A 21,314-nucleotide genomic window follows, 5' to 3' on the forward strand; every position below is an offset into this window, starting at 1 on the left:
TCCTTCGGTCGCAACTCAGGCCTGGTCATCAACTGGGCGAAATCCTGTGTCTATGTGCTCTCCGGGGAGGCCCCGGTCCTGCCACGGGACTGCCCGATTCAGATTGCCTCCCAGGGTTTCCGGTACCTGGGTATATATATCACTCTCGACCCGGAGGCCCGCTATGAGCGGAACTTGCTGCCCCCCCTCCAGCGTCTGAGGGAGGACGTGGTGCGCTGGCGGCGTCTGCCGCTCTCGCCGCTCGGCCGAGCGGCCTTATTTAAAATGATGTCCCTGCCGCGCTTCCTCTACGCCCTCCAGAATACCATGGACTTGGTCCCGGCACGCTACTTTCGCGAGGTGGAGGGCCTCCAGCGGCGCCTGTTCTGGGACGGGAGGCCGCGTATTGCTCTGGCTAAATTGACGCTCCCGTGGTACGACGGAGGGGTCGCCCTCCCGGACATCAAACGGTATTACTGGGCCTCCCAACTAGCTGCAATTAATCATGGCCTTTACGGGCCCGCCTTGAACCCGGCATTCGAGATGGACAGGACGCTTCTGCCCGGTGGCGATTATAATCGAGCGCTCTACTCTGGCGCGCCCGACTCCCGTTTGACGGGACCGACGCGTGTCATGGTGCGTGTCTGGCACGCGGCTAATGCAGCTATGGGGTGGAAGGACCGTTTGACCCGAGCGTCTCCGCTGTATGCATCTGAGAGGTTGGGCTCCCTGTGGACGTCGAAGGGCTTCGAGAAGTGGGACACGATCGGAATCAGCACGGTGGGAGATCTCTGGACGAGGGGGGGATTCAAAACTTTTGAGACGCTGCAGGCGGAGTTTCAGCTGCAGGGCAGTGAGTACTTTCGGTACCTGCAGGTCCGCCATGCGCTGGGCTCCGTCTTCCCGGATGTTGCATCCATTCCGGAGTCTTCCCCCCTGGAGGACAGGGTGCTAGATGGCCATGTCCCGGACAGCACGATCTCCCTCATATACAAAAAATTGATTAACGATAGATCGTGTCTGCTGACCAGTCTCCGCGAGGCTTGGGTTGCCGACGGGCTGGAGCTGGACGACGAGGATTGGATTTCCGCGGTGGCCTCTCCGAAAGAGGTGGCCATCCCGGCTCGCCTTCGTTTCGTCCAGCTCAAGATCCTTCACCGGGTCTACGTGACGGGGCCAAGGCTTTTACGTATGGGTTTTGCCGGTGATGGAATGTGTAAGCGTGGCTGTGGTGCGTTGGCGACTTTCATGCATATACTGTGGGAGTGCCCGAAGGTGGAGCGATTCTGGCGTGGTGTGCATGAGGTTCTACGAATGGTTACGCGTGTCACGCTGCTGCCTGAAGCGAGGAGATGCTTGCTGAATGTCTGGGAACCAAATGACTACTCGGTCCCGCAGGCGCGGTGGGTGACTCTGGGATACATGATAGCCAAGCGTGATATTGCCCAGTTGTGGGGATCCCAGAGGCCCCCTGCGGTGTCGGCCTGGAAAGAGCATATGGATTGGTGTATGTTTCGTGAGAAGGTGGTGTATGTGGCGAGGGGTAAGCCTGGGGCGTGGATGAAACTCTGGGGCCCCTGGAACGCCTACCGCGGGGGTATTTGTGAGCCGCCGCTGCTACCGGCGGCCTCGCCGGCTCCGTCTCCCTAGATGGCGCCCCTCCCTCGGCCGCGGGCGCGCGGTCCCCCAGTCCCTGATCTACTCCCGTCCCCCTCTTCAGAATTTTGCTGCTGGTGTGGATCCCCCACTTATGGAGCACGTGTTGTCACTTTGGATCGAGGGTTGCCTTGCGGTTGTGGTTTGTTGATGTTGTTTTGTATTAAGAAAACGGAACCGTACTGTGGGCATGGAGCTGTGAGGCCTGCACCATTGATCACTCCTGTCTTCCTACTGTGCACCGCTGAGAAAGCTTTTTGCTGTATGTATGTAATATGCTTCTGATGCTCTAGCGGCCGGCCGTGTGGTTGTAGGCCCATACCTGTAACTTCTATAAACTGCAATAAACGGTTTCAAAAAAAAAAAAAAAAAGAGTACAGACACTAACCTGACGCCCTCTTCTTTGTACCGAGGATGAGGGAGGAGAAGAGGAGGAGAATACCGTTGAAGCTAGAAGAAGGAAGAGGAATGGACCACTAAGGAGACTCGAGAATAGAATCTCCCTGGGTCCACCTGACTGTGATTATTTTTTGTGTGTTTTATCATTAAGAAAAAAACAATCTCCAATAAACCCTCCTACCTAATCAGAAGACTTGGTTCCGGAGTTTTTCCCCTTGCATGATCACACACACCCTCTGGATAAGCCTAACTGCTTGCACACACTACTACAAAGAGAGCTGTAGGTACTTACCTAAATTAGCCTCTGCTATACCTCTGGGGACTCCCTGGACTCTATGCACACTATACCTTACTTTGGTATGGTATATACAGAGCCAGCTAACTACACCTGGTGAACGGAGGGCTTCGTTGCTTCCTGAGACAAACAGAGTTTCTTTGAACTGAGCATTTGTGAGACCTTCAACTCCCTCTAAGTTATGTCTCCTTCACCTCACTCCTTACATCTGCCTGGAGAAAAGATTACCTGCCCCCCACTTCCTTGGCTGGTGCTCACCGTATTTGCGTCCCAGATGTCGGACAATGGCATTGGACTGGAAAAGGATGAAATCGCCATCGGCAAACATGGGTAACTGCCCAAAGAGCTGAAAAGGAGGAGAAAGAGGAAACAATCAATGCATTGGGAGGAGTATGGCACCTAAAGCCCCAGTGAGAGGATCCTGAGGAATAGGGAGCTATGGATCGAACCTCAGAGGATGAGAGCACCCGATCAGCCGCAGGTGATAACCTGAGACATGAACCAGGGGTACAGTTCAAATCCTCACCTGGGCACCCCATGAGTCCCTGTGTGTGCTGTTATCAAGGTGCACCTCATAGAACTGTCAGGCCATGAGGCAAAGATTCGGGGGTTCCCTCCCTATCAGTGAGAGCCCATGAGTACACAATCAAGCCAATCTGATACAGTCTCTCTGCAGCCTTCCACACTGTCTCTCATCGCACACTCGCAGCCAGACTTCCAGATGCGGGGATGCAAGGAACCACCCTCAACTGGATCCAATCCTTCCTCTCCGGCAGAACCCAGAGGATCAGGCTCCCTCCCTTCCTCTCCAAACCCACTGACATCAACTGCTCAAGGACCATCGCTCAGCCCGACGCTTTTTAACATCTACATGGCCCCCCTTTGCCACCATCGTCCAAAAGCACGGGCTCAGCATAGTATCCTACGCCAATGACACCCAGCTCATCCTCTCACTCACAAAAAACCCAAAGACTCCAGACTCTGCTTCACAAAGGAATGAAGGACGTCGCAGCTTGCATGAAAGACAGCTGCCTGAAGCTCAACTCAGAGAGAACCGAGGTCCTCATCCACGGCCCCTGCACCTCCGCCTGGGACAACACCAGGTGGCCACCCACCCCCACAGACCACGCACAAAACCTCGGCATCATCCTCGACTCCTCCCTCTCCATGAACCGCCAGATCAACGCCGTCGCTTCCACCAGTTTCAACTGACTGCGCATCCTCCACAAGACCTTCAAATGGATCCCCCCGATTGCAGAAGGACTGTCAGCCACGCTCTCATCACTAGCAGACTGGACTACGGCAACGCCCTATACGCCGGAAGCAAAAGAACTCTTCTACACAAACTCCAAACCATCCAGAACGCCGCAGCCAGACTCGTCCTCGGAACTCCACGCCACGAGCACATGACCCAACACCTACGAGACCTTCACTGGCTCCCCGTCGAGAAGAGGGTCACTTTCAAGCTCCTCACGTACACCTACAAATCCCTCAACAACATCGGACCCAAATACCTCAACGAGAGAGTCTCCTTCCACGTACCCAAGAGGAACCTCCGCTCCGCTGACCTCGCCCTGACAGAGGTCCCTCACACCCGCAGACGCAGAACAGGCGATAGAGCTTTCTCCTACATCGCAGCCAAGACCTGGAACGAGCTCCCTGTGAACATCAGACGCTCCCCGACCCTGCACACCTTCAGGAAGGACCTCAAGACCTAGCTCTTCGACTGATCCGGAGCTGCCCCCCCCAGCACCTTGAGACCCTCACGGGTGAGTAGCGCGCTGTTTAAGCCACCTGATTGATTGATTGATTGATTGAATGCTGGTCTCCAAAGATGCCAGCATTGCCGCCTTTCTCTAGCTGGAAGACAGACGCACCCCGTGATGACTCTGACCACATTCCTCTTCTTCAGACTAGTGGACACATCCTATCCTAGCCCCGGGTTTTTTAAAAAATCTGTTTATTGAATTTTATGTATCTAAGGAGACCGCTGCTATAACCAGGGCAGCAGGCAAACATCTACAGCATCATGCAGCACATGCAAAAAACATATGTCAAGCTATAGCTGTTACCCAAGCCAGACCGGTTGCAACACTGGGCAATCCCACACCATATGATAAAACCCCGCTTCCTGCAGGGCACATCAGGGACAGAAAGGGGCAGGCATTGGGAACAGACGCTTGCTGAGATGGGGGACGTGGTAGGTTTGATTTACATGATTAAACTGTGTGAATCTGAACCTCGGGTTACGGTATACCCCCTTAACCAATTGAAGAAGCCGGGACCAAACCCCGTCCATCAGGGGTTGCTGCAACACTGCATCCCAACGGGCACGCGCACCCATCGCGTGGCCTGGTGGGACCACATGCAGGGCTGTGTAAAAGTGGTGATGGCATGTTGTGTGCCACTGGAGGATAACTGTGCATGCAGTGTCACTGAGACAGGAGGTTCCTCATCTCCACTGCCCCTTGTGACGCGCAACTCATATTGAATGGTGTAATAGGTTAGGGACTGACCTGCAGGCAGCCATAGGTGTCTATAATTACTTGGAACGACATACTGACACCCGCCACGTAGAGGTTCCCTATTTGCACGAAGCCAACTTCACCCCAGAGATCCCAGTCATTGTTCTGAACTGCTCTGTGCAGTGTTGGTACTGGTAGGTCCCTGGCGGCAATTGTCGGTGAATACGGGAGGTGTGGGGCATTCAGGAGCACAAATCTGTGCCAGCCAGTGCAGGCCACCATCATCTGAGACATTTCATGCCGGAGACGGATGGGGGGGTCAGACAGCCAAGTATACATTCCTGTACAATTGAGCACCTTACACATAAGGGGTAACTCCGGGCAGGTAGTGGTGCTCAACCAGGCCACTGGCCAGTGCAGTTGTGCCGCTGCATAGTAGAGTTCAAAGTTGGGGGCCCTAGTCCACCCTCCAAGAGTGGCTGCTGGATCATGGCCAGCGCCATCCACCGACAATCAGCACGCCATATCAGTTCAAGGAGTGGGGCATTAAGCATTCCGAAGAAACTCTGCAGAAGCATGACCGGCAGAGCTACAAAAAAGTTCAGCAGTCTCGGCAGCACCAACTTTGGAGATGGCCACCAGACCTAGGGAAGATAGAGGCAGCAAGCACCAAAAAGGCATAGATCGGCGGATAGAACCAGCCACCCTGTCAAGCGTACCCTCATGGAGGTCTCTCTGTGTGTGATAGAACCGCACCCCAGGTATTTGAAGGAGTTGTAGCACCACTGGAAGCGAATACTCGTCACCTCGGCTCTATGTGGTGTCTGCCGCGTTGTCAGAGGGAATAAGCAGATGTACTTGTGGATCAGCCACACAGTTGAAATCAGCCGCCCCCAAATCCTGGGGCTGAGAGGGTCATGATGGAGCGCCGGGGTAAGACTATCTTGGAACTCTGCTAGGTTCAAATCAAACATGTGTTTGTATAGCTCGCCTACTCACCCGTAAGGGTCTCAAGGCGCTGGGGAGAAGGGGGGGTGCAGGTTCCAGTCCATCAAGGAGGGGGTGTCTGTCAAAGACCCAACTTTTGAGGTTTCTCATGAAGATGGGGAGTGATGTGGTCTGTCTGAGGTGGAGCGGTAGGGCATTCCAGGCTCTGGCCGCGAAGAAGGAGAAGGAGCGGCCTCCCGATCTGTTCTTTCTGGCGCGGGGAACCACGGCATAGGAGAGCTGGGCTGATTGTAGGGTCCTTAGTGGTGCGTGGAAGTTGAGTCGTCTGTTGAGGTATGCTGGTCCGGTGTCGTGGAGGGCCTTGTGAGCGTGGTTAGCATCTTGAAGGTGACTCTAGCTTCGACAGGGAGCCAGTGGAGTGTTCGCAGGTTCTGGGAGATGTGGCAGTGTCTTGGCAGGTTGAGGACCAGGCTTGCGGCGGCGTTTTGGATGGTCTGTAGCTTGCGGGTGAGGTTTTTGTTTATTCTGGTGTAGAGTGCGTTGCCATAGTCGAGCCTGCTGGTGACCAGGGCGTGAGTGTCGGTCTTTCTGTGCTCCAGGTGGATCCATTTGAAGGTCTTACGTAGGAGGCGGAGGGTGTGGAAGCAGGAGGATGCGACGGAGTTGATCTGGCGCTCCATTTTGAGCTCGGAGCCCAGGATGATTCCCAGGTTGCATGCGTAGTCCCTGGGGGTGGGTGGGCTTCCGAGGGCGGGGGGCCATCAGGTGTCGTTCCAGGCATTGGGGTGTGGGCCCAAGATGAGCGCATCTGTTTTGTCGGTGTTGAGTTGTAATCAGCTGCTTTTCTTCCATTTGGTGACAGCTTTCATGCCTCCTTGGAGGGAAAGAACCTTTACAACGCAGTCATTACATCGCACTACCTTTACATAGAAGTCATTACATCGCAACATCCTTTACATCGCATGTCATTACAACACAGCCCTTACATCGCATGTCACTACAACGCATGTCATTACAACGCATGTCACTACAACGCAGGAATTACATCGCAAGACATTACAACACATACCATTACAACACACAGTACCCTTACACAACCCAACACTTACCCTACTGTTGCACACACTGGAGTTAGAATAGTAATTATTACCCCTATACTATCCAACACTTACCTTAAATGCGATGTAATGGTATGCAATGTAATGGAATGCGTTGTAAAGGTAGTTTCTGAAAATGTGATGTAATGGCATGCGATGTTAAAGAATGCGTTGTAAAGGATGTTGGGATGTAAAAACTGCGTTGTAAAGGCATGCGTTGTAAATTTATGCATTGTAACATCATACATTCCTTCTTGAAAGTTGTGTTTGACTGCGTTGGCTTAGTTGGATAGGGAGAGGATGAGTTGGGTGTCGTCTGCGTATGAAACAATGTTGAGTCTGTAGGTTCTGACGATGGGGGCGTTGTAGACATTGAAGAGCATTTGGCTGAGGGAGGACCCCTGGGGGAGTCCGCAGGTGGTTGGTGTAGGATCCGAGAGGAAAGGGGGGAGTCTGACCCGCTGCGTTCTGCCGGAGAGGAAAGAATAGATCCAGTTGAGGCCCTTGTCCCGGATCCCTGCGTCTTGGAGTGTGCTTAGATGGAGTTGGGTGCATACAAAGCCACCAGAGTAAGGGCAGCCCCACCGAGGTGTCCCTCCAGTTTCCACCTACTGTGTGCCCAAAGCAAAGGGGACCCCAGGGGCAATCCAAATGAGAACACCACTTGCATAAGCCGACCCTGGGGTCCCAAAAGTCTGCCCTCTCCATTTAAAGCATACTTTTTGGACACTTTGTGGATCTCGGGTGCCGTGAGGTGGGTCTCCCATAGCTTGGCAATGTGGGCATGCTAGAATTTGAGATGTGCATACATACAGTAGCGCGTGGCCGAAGTGGCCATACCCCATGCATTCCATGTAATCCTAGCCCTGGCTTAAGTGAAAAAAGTCCCCATACATCCTTGAAAGGTGACCCCGTGGCTTCCAAAGTCATGAATCTCTACACCTAAAGGACGCTATCGGAGCTTGCATGGGGCAAGTGTGCGCTTTGCCCACGCCAGGCAGCACTAGCAGCTTCTTCCCTCAATAAAGTGTTTTGGTTCACACATTCCAGGCAGTTTTGAGTCACACTCAGGACCTAGCATGCAACACACACACAATGCATTAGATCTTACTGGGGGGCGCCTTCAGTGAGTGGACAGTGATGCTGCCATGGAAAGGCTAATGGACCTGCCTCAGGTCCTGGCCCCTCGCTCACCCTATGGCGAAGACTCGCCTTAGGGAGAGGCATAATAGGAACAGAATCCTTCATCTCCTAAACACTCACTGCCGTCTTCTTCAGCTCAACCTTTCCAGCTTGCCAGTCTGTTAAGGGCACCTTGTCCTCCTTCCACTCGCAGCCCTGGTCTGCCAGCAGGAACCGCATGGGCTCTGTGCGGCCTGGAGGGAAGAGGAGAGAGGAGAGGTAGAACTTGCAAACATGTTACAAGGCATTGCATGTGGAGGTTCATTATGAGCAGGACCATGTAATATATGGGAGCCTGCACGGCCCCTAGTTTCCTTATGCCAGGCGAGTTGTGATGCCTCTAGTCACCTGCAAGAACAACATCCTTTAGCTGCTCAACTGTAACACCTGTTTACATTTGAGTAGGTAACTCATAACACCGCCTGCCAGGACCAGCTGCAGTTTAAACAATGAAAATGAGAACTTGCTTTTCATTTTTATGATCTAACTCTAAATAAGGAACAGTTATGCGCAGAGAAGAGAGATTTATGGCAATGTGTTTATTTTTGTAACATAGTTCATTACATGAAAGAAAGAATGTCTCTACAAGTTAATGTTCATTACGGGCTACAGTTCTTTTTAAATCTGATTTACATTAAAGTGATTCTAACATTTGATTCTAAGATATTTTGAAAAAAATAACCAACTGCTTTTGGTGTGTTTAATTTCTGACTACATGTTCTGATTTTATCTTTCCTATCTACAACTATAGCATCTTTGTCCTATTAAAGCGCGAGACGCCATGGCTTTAAGGAAGGGTGTGAAGAAATTGGGTTCTGTTGCACCCTTTTCTTGGCTTTGATGCAACTTTTACAGTGGAGTGCTGGGTCCCTGTTGTCCAGATTCCCAGTACCAGTGTTCTTTCCCAAAAACATGTCCACAATGGGTACGTCTGTCCCCTGTAAGCCCCCAGTAAGGGGTACCATGGGTACCAAGGGCCAGGAGGCTGAAGAGTATCCCCTGGTGCCCCCTGGCTAGACCTATGCCACTGCCCCTGCAGCTGGCATACCCCTGTGAGGTAAACAAATAACCGAGTCGAATGGGCACACTGCTTGTGCGCCAGACCAGCTAGCACTGCCAAAGATATAAGTAAGACACCGCTCTAGCGTGCTTTTTATACAGAGCCAGCTTCCTACATTGGAGGTGCACCGGTGGGGTACAAGACTTTAACGTTTGCTGTACCACTTGATTACTAATTGATTTCACTTGAAGAAATCCACAATTTCTTTAGATAGAAATCGTCATTGATTTTTTCCAAATTCATTAAAAATAGTGTTAGGCTAATTCCCTCACTGTTTAAAAATGGGAAAGTCTGTAAAGTAGTTGGGGCTTAGAAACCCGTAGAGTTTTCCTAATCTCTAATAAGACCTCAACTGCTTTAAAAACCATTGTAGATAATGGGGTAACCCAGTAACCCTCAGAACCTGGGTAAGTAAGTAGAACTAGAACAGTGGTTCTGTTGGGAATGAAGTATTTTCAGTACATCACACTAAATGCATGTAATCAATATTCCAATGTTCAATGAATACAAAAAATATATTCAAATATACATACACATACACATATATAACAATTTGAAAAACGCAAAAGACAGTATTCTTTTTGCTATATTTGAATCAAAAAGTATTCCTTAGAGAATTATTATGTACAGGACTGACCGACATTAAACCAAAAAGACATTAGACAATTAGTGACTGAACGTGCTCAGTGATACATTGCATAGACATAACTTGACATATATAACATACATTTACAATGACAAATACAGATATGGATAAAAAATAGTCCAAACTTAGATGCATAAACCACAACAACCCATATTATTCAGTAATTCTGATGGTGGAATTGCATGAACAGATTGAACAGGCAACGTCGACGTTTCGATCCTATGAAGAGGTGCAGCTTTGTACGCATCTAAAGCGGGTCTTCATCAGGACAAAGAAGAAAATACGGCAGCCTGGAAGCTAGGAAATGTGCGAATTTTGCCTGTTTAATCTGTCCATGTAATTCCACCATAGACTCCATAAGAAAGATACTGAATCCTACGACCTCATGAAGGGTACCATGATTGAAGCCTTTGGATTCAGGACTGAGGAGTATAGGATCAGATTCAGGGAGGCTCGAAAAACCCAAAGCCAGACCTGGGTAGATTTGGTAGATTACTCAGTGAAAATGCTGGGAGCTTGGTTAGCTGGTAACAATGTACATGATTATGTGGGACTCTATAGTTTGATAATGAAAGACCATCTGTAATTGTGTGCAGGAAAAGTTGCATCAATACCTAGTAGACCTGGGGCCAGTCTCCCCCTCAAGAGTTTGGGAGGATGACTGATCATAGGTTAAGAACCAGAGGGTCTGAGACAGGTTATGCAGGGGGAGACCAAAAGAAAGAGGACAAAAAGCCCCCCCATGAGAAAAAGGTAGATCACTCTGAAAAAGATAAAAGTAAGGAGTCCTTTGTCGGCTTCCAAAAACCTATCCAGGAGTGCGGGTCTGAGACACCTCATAGACCAAAACTGGGTATCAAGGTAAGAATTGGGATTCCAATAGGGCATGGTGTCACAACTGTCAAAACACAGGATACCACACCAAGGACCCTAGCTGTCCTAAAACCGAAATCCCTAGTCTAGCACCAGGGGTTGCCAGTGTAGCCTTTGCGGGGGGTTCCTCAGATGAGGAAGTCATCCTAGCCTTCAACTAGAAATTGGGCCCAAAAGGTGAGTTGGAGATTCCGGAGGGGAGTAAACACTTCCACCACCTACTGGTGAATGGAATCCCAGCCACTGCCCTGAGTGACACCTGTGCCAGTCACACTGTGGTGCAGGACAGGCTGGTTCTCTCAAACCAGAACATCCCAGGACAGACAGGAAGATTAAGGACCATCCTAGGGGAATTCACAGTTAGGCCTGTGGCTGTAGCGCTACTAGATATAGCTGGGTCCTTGAGTTGGAGAAAGGTGGTAGTCAATAAAGACCTCCCCCTTGATTGTCTCCATGGAAATGGCCACCCAGAGGCAGGCGCGGCCCGTGCAGGTAAGCGCGGTGTTGTGGGGGGGGGGGGCAGTCGACAAATGACAATGAGGGAAACTTAAATTTAACAAAAGAAGACCTTGGTTTTCTTTTTTTTTAAAGTTTCCCTCATCGATGTATGTTGACTATTCCCCACACCACCCCCGCTCTTACCCGCACAGGCCGCACCTGCCCAGAGGTTTGTCTGAATCAAAGTGAGGTACTGGTCCAGTGCCAGGCTTCACCCAAGGATTGTATTGTATTTGGAACTTGTAAAGCGCAGCTATCACCCAAAGGGTATCTTGGCGCTGCTACGTAGATTCTCAACAAGCGGTGGGAGGAAGAATCATATAGGAAGAGAAGGACACTATAAAATAATAGCAGCACCTAAATGCTGCATACTCTAGGGAAGAGCCACGTTTTAATCTTTCTCCTGAACTGTAGCAGATCGGTCATCTGTCTGTGTTCAAGAGGGACGCTGTTCCCGAGTTTGGCCGCGGCAGAGCTGAACGCTCTTCCTCCCGATCTAGCTCTTTGAGTCCTTGGGACTTTCACCAGGCAGGCCGTGGCTGAGCGAAGGCGCCTTGATGGTGTGTACCATGTAAAGAGCCCCTGCACAGGTCTAGGTCCCAGGCCATGAAGGGCTTTAAAGACCAGACACAGGGACTTAAACTGAACCCTCTGTGATATAGGCAGCCAGTGAAGTTCTGCCAGTGCTAGTGACCCAGACGAGCGGTGAGGCCACATCAGTGCCAATTTAGCTGCCACAGTTAGGACACTTTGGAGGCGCTCAATCAAAAATTTTGGGGCCTCCAATAAGAGGGCGTTACAATAATCAAGCCTACTAAGGACAATACTACCAACAACCAGCGCCCTGGTCTCCTTTGGCAGCAAAGGGAGAATTTTCCTTAGTATCTTGATCAGGAAAAAGCAGCTTCCAACCACCTTATTTACCTGCGCTTCCATGGTCAGACGCGGATCCAACATCACTCCCAGATTGCACACTGTTCCAACTGGTGTTTGGACAGATGTAGTTGGGGAAGGCCAAAAATTAGACGGAAAAGGAGGGGGGACCTTCCCCACCCCACAGTATAAGACTTCCGTCTTATCTGAGTTAAATTGGAGTGAGTTATTTCTCAACCAGTGGGCGGTGTCTTGCATGCACTCATGAAAGGAAGTCAAGGACTGATCTCCCTCCAAAGAGAAAAAAAGCTGGGTGTCATCGGCATAATTCACTATTCTCACCCCATGCGCTTTCATAACTCCAATTAGGGGTCTCATATAGAGATTAAAGAGAATAGGGCTTATAGCCGATCCCTGAGGAACACCGTAGCGAACATCAGAAAATTCTGATTGGTACGGAGGAAGAAAGACCGCCTGACTTCTGTCAGAAAGGTATGATCGAAACCCTTCTAAAACTACCCCTGCCACCCCAGCCTCCTCCAACCTGGTCAACAAGATGCAGTGATCCACCGTGTCGAAAGCGGCAGACAGTTCGAGTAGGACTAAGATACCCGATTGACCCCTGTCTGCCCGCAGTCGTAGATCATCTAACACGGTCACCAAGGCAGTCTCGGTTCCATGGCCCGGTCGAAAACCAAACTGAACATCGTCCAATTTAGAATTAGCTTCCAGGAACTGGGACAAAGATTTACTTGCCAACCGCTCAATAATCTTAATCGGGATCTTATGGGACTGAACCTGCAACTAGTGTGGGTAAGCCCCAAAAGAAAAAGAAGGGAAAGCCTAGGAAAGATGGACGACTGTTAGCCTCAGTTCCAGTGGGCCAGGGAGATTCTATCCCAGTTAGGGAGAACTCCAAAGCTGGCACTGGTGAAGCCCTACCTGACCCACAAAAAGACCTGACTCGTCAGACAACTGTCCAGGCTGAGTTGGTGGCTCCTCAGCTGACAGGAAAGGGAGTGGAAGTAGGGTGCTTACTACCAGAAGTGTTGACCCCCGACTCTAAAACAGTGACAGGCAAGCTTACTCCAAAGAAGCCTGTAAATTAGCCCCTTCACCTGTCAGTGAAGAGCTAAAGGTGTGGTTCTGGGCACTGAGAGCTGTCAGTGGCCTCTGCTGGGTGTTAGCCTCTATGGCTGCACTTTTCTTGGCAAAGTGGTCTGACCTCATACCGAATAGCAAGCTAGGCCCCATGACCCTGATGGTCATGGTGGGGTTATTCAAGCTGTGGGTAACCTCTTTAGGTAAGCTAGGAGGTAGAATTTGCAGAAGTGAACACCTCTGATCCCAAATTAGAAAGATTGGGTGAAAAACACTAAAGAGTTAGGAAAGGAGCATGGGAAGTTAGGTCCTGAAACTGTTGAGGTAAGCGAGCTCCCTAAAGGGACTGACCTGGACAGAAGGATGTAAGGCAGAGTAGGCCCTGCAAGAACCCAGCCATTTTCTTTACTTGTCCTCACCTGACAAGCTTGGTATGCTCTCTCAGATGGTAGCTGAGCTTCCTGACCTGTCGGCTGGGGTGGCTTATGTGAGAAAATGGGGTTCTGTTGCATAAGTCCCAGCACTTTCTGCCTAGTTTGATGCAACATTTACTGTAGAGTACTTGATTCCTGCTGTCCAGGTTCCCAGTACCAGTGTTCTTTCCCTAAAAACATGTCCCCAATTGGTATTTCTGCCTCCCTGTAAGTCTCTAGTAAGTGGTACCCTGGGTACCTAGGGCCTGGGGGCTGAAGAGGGTCCCCTGGGACTCCCTCACTAGGACCATACCACTGCCCCTGCAACGGCCATGCCCGTATGAGGTAAGAAAATAACCAAGTCGACATGAAACACTGCCTGTGTGCCATGCCAGCTAGCACTGCCCAAGAAATAGGTAAGTCACCCATCTAGCAGGCCTTACAGCCCTCGGCAGGGTGCACTTTATATGCAACCACACTATCCCTAGGGGATCCTGGGGGAGGGAACTAGAGGCGCAGAGCACTAGGAGCAGGCCAGCCTCCAACACAGAATGCACAGCACAAAATGCGACAGCTCCTAGGATAGTGACCTTGGTGCAAAGGACTGAATTTGTGGATGTGGGCTTCTCTCAAAAAGTGACGGACCGGTCTCACACACCACCTGGTGTCTTGCTTCATCATAGACCAGTCCTCGCCCTCCCGAATCTTGGTTTGGTGAAGGGCAGGCATACACTTGACGACAGGGGTGCACTTCTAAACTAAGTGGGGGCCCGTGGAAAGTGAGTGAGCTTTAAAAACCATTAAAGTTACTCAATTCATTTTAAAGTGACAGGCAACTATATGGTATTAAAATAGGTGAACTGTGCAGTGGGAAATGTACTGCCCCCTCACCGTTTTGGGTGCACTTTATTCCAGGTGTGGGTATATCCGCATGAGCAGATATGCCCCTACAGTATTAGGGTCCATTCCTTAATATTGTTAGTGCCAGGGAAGCCATAGAGAGGACATGGGCAGGAGCAGATATGCCCCTACAGTATTAGGGTCTATTCCTTAATATTGTTAGTGCCAGGGAAGCCATAGAGAGTACATGGGCTCGGAACTTGACAACTCGAGTTCCAAAGCACCATGATGACTTCACTGAACTCAGGAGTGTTTGGTACCAAACAGCTCCTTGTAATAATTTATAAAACCATGTACTCAGAGGGCAACTCATACGGTGCCCTTTGAAAACCTACTGATCTTGGTGAGGGCACTGACTGGCTTTAGGCAGTATTCCACACACAGACATGTTTCTGGACCCCTGGGTGGAAGGCCCCTGCTTTCTGGAGCCAGAAGCAATGCACACCCTGGGCAGAGGGGTCACACCTCCTCCCCCAGTGTGGGCACAGTGCTCGAAGGGGAAGCTTCAAAAGCCTGCCGCCTTTATAATGCGACCCCCAGCCTCTGCTGCTAGCAGCAGATGGTAGCCCAGAGTTTACACCCCCACTTTGGGTGGGAAAACTTAGAAAATCTAGGAGGTGTTGAGGTTTTAGCAATCTGAAATGTCCATGTGATAATAGATCTAGATAGTCATCTTTGCACTTAGCACTTTTCTGTAAATGTTATCTTGATTTTAGGAAACGATTTCTAAAACCAATATTTTCAGACAGAACTTGTTTGATTACCTGGCGGCATTTCAATGCATGATTGACTTACAAGATGCCACTGTGTGCAATGCTGTTGCAAAGTTTTTTGTATTAATGTTATACGTGCAAGGAAAGTTCTGACACATTTGGAAATAGGAGGGGTTTAGCAGCTGCATTTTTGTATTTACATAAAATGTGGTTTACTTGCATTCCGTTGCTAGGCATTTTTGACATAAACAGGAACGTCCTTGTGATGCAATGTAGTCCTTAGTGATTATAGATCAATTTTATGCTTTGATTTTATGTTTATATTATATGTTGCTTTTATGTTTTATTTGGTTTTTGAACTAAGTAAAGAAAGATTGATTGATTATTAACAGGATTAATCAGAGTGAGGTGACTGATAGCAGGTATCCTGATTGTCGTTTTTCTGCTACGCAATGGACGTCCCAGTCACCAAGGAGATGGGAACAGTACTCCTGGAGAGAAAATACCGTGATCGTATGGTACAACTTTTGGGCACACCACGCCTAAGGGAACTAAGTGCTTCTTGGTTCTTGTCGTTTAGACCTGTCTGGATGGACTGCATCTTACATGTCCTCTGATGCCTGTTTTGCGGAGAAAAATGCGTGTTGGATCTCTGTCTGACACTCCCATCATGTGCGCGACCCGACGTTGACGCTTTACTGGACCCGATGACGGCCCATGTTTTGCAGTGTCCCCAGCGTATTCCCATGTTGATGTTGGCATTCTTAAAGCCCCCACAGGTAACATCAGCACCTGTTGGTACAGGATCTGGCTCCTCCTCTGACACCCAGGCCTTGGATGGCGCACAGGCTGCCCCAGCACCTGCTGTGGACAGTACGGAAGCCAGAGCACAGAGCAAAACACATAAAAATTCCAGATATGGGGTTTGCCACCCATCACTAGACATGTTCTTTGCAGGACATGCAGTGTGTGCAGTCTCACAAAAGAAGCCAGAGACATTGTACTAGATGACGGGAAAGCCTGGTCTCTCCAACAGCACACACACTATAGCACAAAGAACTGTATCTATAGATTACATGCCCTTGTAAATTACGATGCATCGGGATGGACCCTACGAGAGTACAAACACGCGCTAGTGAACACAGGAGTGGTATCAGATGTAAAAGAATCACAGCAAAAATGAATGCACACTGTTTGGACGTGTATCACACCCCTGACGATGGAGTGGACCAACCTGGAGGTGATAAAAAACACTGACAAAACATCCCTTCTACAAAGCGAACACAGGGGGGTCTTTCATCTAGAAACCCACATGATAGGGCTGAATGAGGACATTCCCTGGATTGAACTGTCTTACCGGGGATGTCTCAATATCTCAGTAGATTACACCTTTGAATGGCTCCTGGTACAACCCTGTGTATGGCTCCACTCATTCTGACAGAAGAACACTGGAATGATAACTCATTTTAATTCCTCCAGCTGGCTTGTACTTATATCCATGAGCTCTTTCGAATTTGGTTTCGAAATGGCATCACAGCACCTGATCAATGATCCTTTTAAGCCACTTCCAGGATTTTGACCAGCATGCGATAACTCGCATTTCGCTTGCCTTGTGCCTCCACGTCATGAAGATGCAACCGTGTCAGTGACACCCCAGCATACATGTCAGTGACATGCTGGCATTACGCACAGGCTTCTGGGTATGCATATGGTGCACCCCAGGACACCAATATCTTCAGGGCTGCAGAGACGGGCCGGTTCCCGGCAGTGTCCACTGGCGTGTTCCTAAGTACCTATCAATCGCATCCAGGTTTTCAACGATCTCACGGTCCTAAGGTAAGAATTACAAACTTTGCTTTCATATGCTTGGCTGCACTGTGCTTGACACACTTTTGTGTGGGGTGATTATTGTTTTACCATTGGCAATGGATGTCAACCACGGTCACGGCACCACTAATGCACCATTGCTGGATGGATGAGATACCATTCGCACACAATAACGACTTCAATGTCCAATGGCATATAAGATTTATCTCCCCCTTTTCACGTGGTCATATGTTTGTTTCATATTACTTCTTTTATTTTCTAGATCAGATGTTTTAGCTACAGACTATTTCTGCAACTCACAAGAGTATCGCCTATCTCTACACAAATGTGGTGGTTGCTAAAATATGGGCACACGTCGATAATTGAATCATAGTCCAATTTTTGGGAAGGTTACAGTTTAAGGGTCGTGATGAGTTGCCATAGAACTTTGATTAAATGAAGGGCAGGAAACATGTTGACCGTTTAAAGGGAATAAGAGGGAACATGATTTTCCTACATGTTCCATTCTTTATTCGTTGACAAGGACCTCAACAATAATAAATAAGTGTGGCGGGGGTCCCCAGTTAATTTTAAGTTTATTCTCCTCACCAATCTACACAGTTATAAAAGCAAATTCACCTTCAACAAACTTCATTAATGGAAAATTAACTAAAAGAACTCCAACAAAGAGCCCCGTTGAGGGGCCTGTTGAGCCTTGCAGCGCCGTCCCAACGAGGAGCTACCTGATGATGAAGCAAGCCACCTTGATTGGTGGGTGAGGGATCTTGCTTCAAAATGTGAATATTTCCACCGACTTTTATTTCACCTGGGTGCCCTAGTGGTGTTTTCCTGGAGTGTAAACAGGAACACCAGTTCCGTATCTTTTTGATAGTACCTGGGAGTGCGTTTGCTGGACGTTTGTTACTCCCTGTCTCTCCATTTGTTAATAAGGTAGAAAAATGCAAACTTTCCAAAAGTGTCATTTTCAAAATTAGAATTCAAAATCTGACTTTACTATAAAAGAGGAGTTTTCATTACAATCCCATAGACACCAAACATGCACTGTTTACCTGTTCCCATTTGTAAGATATCTTTATTAAATGTAATATATTCACTTGAATGTTATCCTACGAATCTCAATTTGGCTTTTGTACATTTAAAAATGTTTTTGGTTTGCCTGCACAAACAGCCCGATTCTGCAATTGGGTCACATGCGGCCCCCAAACTAGATTTGCACATGAAGTCACAAGACCCCTCCACCCCCATGCATCTAGTGATGCCCCACTGGCTTTGGAACTCCGAGTCCAGCACACTCAACTCAGTTATTTAAACTCATGAAGCAACTTGACGTTGATTTTCATCGCTTTGAGAAATGAGTACTTAAAAACACCTTTTTCACCAGTATTAGGGACCAAAGACATTTTTTATGCTAACCTTTCCCTTTTCTCTTCGGTGGAGAGGGCCTGACTTAGCTTCACCTCTACTCGTTGACAAAAGAGGGCAGTCCAGGGCATCACTGTACACTTCCACTCACTGGCTGGAAGGACAGCTCGTGAAATAGCTGCATCTCCAAGGAGGCCATGGAAGGCTGACCAGTGCAGAGCTGCTCCTAGAAAATCATGGCTAGACCAGGCTCTGGCTCAAATTTTACAGCCTGGCTAGAAAGAGCCGCTTACTAAAATGATAGACATCCCAGGATTTTTGTAGTGTGGGATGGCAAGTTTTGTGTCAAAAAAGCAAAATTTGCCCTACTTTTGCAGTTGGCAAGAACTGAACTTGTCACAAAAATACAGTTCGGTGTCTCATTTGTGACTCCTGGAAGCTGTGGCAGAGAGTCCAGCAGCACCAGGCCTCAGACCAAGCGACATCTGGTGCCAGAGAGTGCAGATTTCATTGTGAAACCTCTGCCATCCTTTAACCCCATTCCAAAGGTGTAGGGGGGACAGCAGATGAACTGAGGGGGCAGAGGGAACTTGGAAGTGGAGTGAGAATTGTGGGGGGAGGGGTGCGTTGTGGGGGCTTGGTGTGTGTCCTCTGGCTGGAGGTGGGTGTCAGTCATGTGAGAGACGAGGCACAGGAAGCAGTGCAGGTCGTATCAGAGGTCAAGGGGCAGAAAGGGGGTGGTGGGTCCCACGAGACAAAGAGCAGTGGGGCAGGAAGGGTCCTGTTGAGACAGGAGGGTATCCAGGGAGCTGGGCGGCAGCCTGCCAGCACAGAAGAAGTTCTTTGCAAGCTGTTAACAGGCAGGTGAAAGAGTGTAACACCGGTGCCGCCAGCTGGTCTGTTGCTCACCCTACGTTTATTGGTATAGAGCAACCCTGAGCTAGTAAAAGGGGGTGGGTGAGGGTAAGCCTCATTCTATTAATCGGAATGTTTGTGGGCACGTTTGTAAAATGTACAAAATACCTGATTTATGTTTTTCTTTTTTTGCAAACTGGAAAATTGCAATATCCTGGGGGCTGACTACAGGTCTACTAATAACCAAGTCACAGTAGATAGACACTATAATGGTTGTTGTAGCTCTACTAAATGACCATGTAGGGGAGACAATCTCCTGGCTTTAGTTCTGCTCACTGATAACTGAGGACAGGGCATGGAATTGACAGAACACTCTGTTGGCCACAGAGGGCAGTCATGGCAAAAGTTGCTGTAGTACTCAATGCCACAGATGTGTGGTGTCATTGCTGCAGTACACCCTGTTGGCCACAGAGGGCAGTCATTGAAAAGGCTGCTGTAGTACGCAATGCCTCAGAGGGCAGATGGTGTCATTGCTGCAGTACATGCTGTTGGCCACAAAGGGCAGTCGCTTCCAAGGTTGCTGCAGTACCTACTCAGTGCCCCAGAGGGCAGATGGTGTCATACCCAAAGAGGGCAGATGGTGTCATATCCACAGAGGGCAGATGGTGTCATATCCACAGAGGGCAGATGGTGTCATACCTACAGAGGGCAGATGGTGTCATACCCACAGAGGGCGGATTGTGTCATATCCACAGAGGGCAGCTGGTGTCATACCCACAGAGGGCAGCTGGTGTCATACCTACAGAGGGCAGATGGTGTCATACCCACAGAGGGCAGATGGTGTCCAACCTACAGAGGGCAGTCAGTCAAAGACATCACCTCTTTGTTCTTCCTGGGGCTCTAACAATGTCTTTCTTCCAGACTCAGAAGAGGAATGGGATAACCTCTTTGCCTCAAACTCAGGGCTATGAGAGATGTCAGCAGTCACACTAGGCAAGCTGAGGTCACGCAGGTCACAAGGTTCCTCAGACTCCGTACCCCCTCCGCCCCCCACCCGGTGTACTCCAAAGAGGCGATGATTCGTTACTTACCGCGGAGGTCGAAGTAGGTGATGGTGTACTGTGCCACTGCAAGAAGGAAAACAAAATATTAGAATGTGTAATGTACACAGATAAACAAACACAGCAGGAGAGGCATTCTGGTGCCAATCCCAGAGATAGCACTGAGCACACAGGACACGACCACAATCTTGTGACATTAACCCTGAGATAGCATCACGCGCTGTTCTGTGAGCACACCATAGTTGGCTCCTTGGTGTTGCCAAGTCTGTTCAAATACTTTGTATATTTGTTTTGAAGGACTGCCCATGCTCAGAGGATTTAAGAAACCCAACAAATACTGAAGAAACATTCAATGAAACTGGACTACGTGTCATAGAGCTCACTATGGTGGGCACAGATGGCAGAACTTGAGCGTGGTTGGTGCCAGTCAGCGTCACAAATGCAGAGGAACCCCCCTCAGACCACAGGTACAGGCCACCCAATCAGATGCTGCTTCCCAGAATGCAGTGCACCTCACTGCCCTCTGAGGGGTTGTACCATCACAAGAAGAGGGGGGTGCAACAGCCATGTTTTCTTCAATAATAGGGTGAGGACACAGGACAATGCTGGGGCCACTGCAGAACCCCCAGCCCTCCACCATCACTGAATTCTAGGACCACCTCATCCCCTTCCTGTCTCACCCAAGCGAATGGTGTCACCAGGGAGGTTGACACCCCCTCACCTAACACCCTTCAAGAACATCCCTTGGTGCATCATGGGGTCCTAGAGAGGGAAGTCTGGACTGGCCTTGGTGGGTGATATCCTTCTCTTTCCAGAGACCCCCTGCGGCTAGAGGTGGCAAGGTGGGGCATCGTGCCACTCATGCACAACATGTCACCTCTGGTCACTATGTTCTGCTTTAGAAGAGGGGGCCATAGATTGTAAAATGGTGGATGGGCTGTACACTGGGCATCGAAGAAAGACTAAAGTGAGGAAACAGCCACAGGAGAGTCAAGCATTGACAGAGCCAAGAGGTCTAGCTTTAGCATTCAGTGACAGAAGTCGATAGAGATAGGTAGACGTGTCCCAGGCCTGCGGAGGGATGGGACATGCAGACAGGAGCAGGGTGGAA

At 49.4% G+C, this 21,314-nt stretch overlaps 1 protein-coding gene across 1 annotated transcript in view; it reads right to left on the reverse strand.

Moving 5' to 3' along the window:
- The window catches only part of LOC146839361 (glutathione S-transferase P 1-like), a 113,495-nt gene that overhangs the window by 53,504 nt on the left and 38,677 nt on the right, over positions 1-21,314 (reverse strand). The window contains exons 2-4 of the mRNA XM_085651362.1: positions 20,234-20,269; positions 8,103-8,215; positions 2,588-2,675 (exon numbers count right to left, since the gene is read on the reverse strand). Coding sequence (XP_085507488.1) covers positions 2,588-2,675; positions 8,103-8,215; positions 20,234-20,269 — 237 coding nt within the window. The remainder of the gene's footprint in view (positions 1-2,587; positions 2,676-8,102; positions 8,216-20,233; positions 20,270-21,314) is intronic.

Source organism: Triturus cristatus, chromosome 4_1 (assembly GCF_964204655.1).
Source record: "Triturus cristatus chromosome 4_1, aTriCri1.1, whole genome shotgun sequence".
Taxonomy (NCBI): domain Eukaryota; kingdom Metazoa; phylum Chordata; class Amphibia; order Caudata; family Salamandridae; genus Triturus; species Triturus cristatus.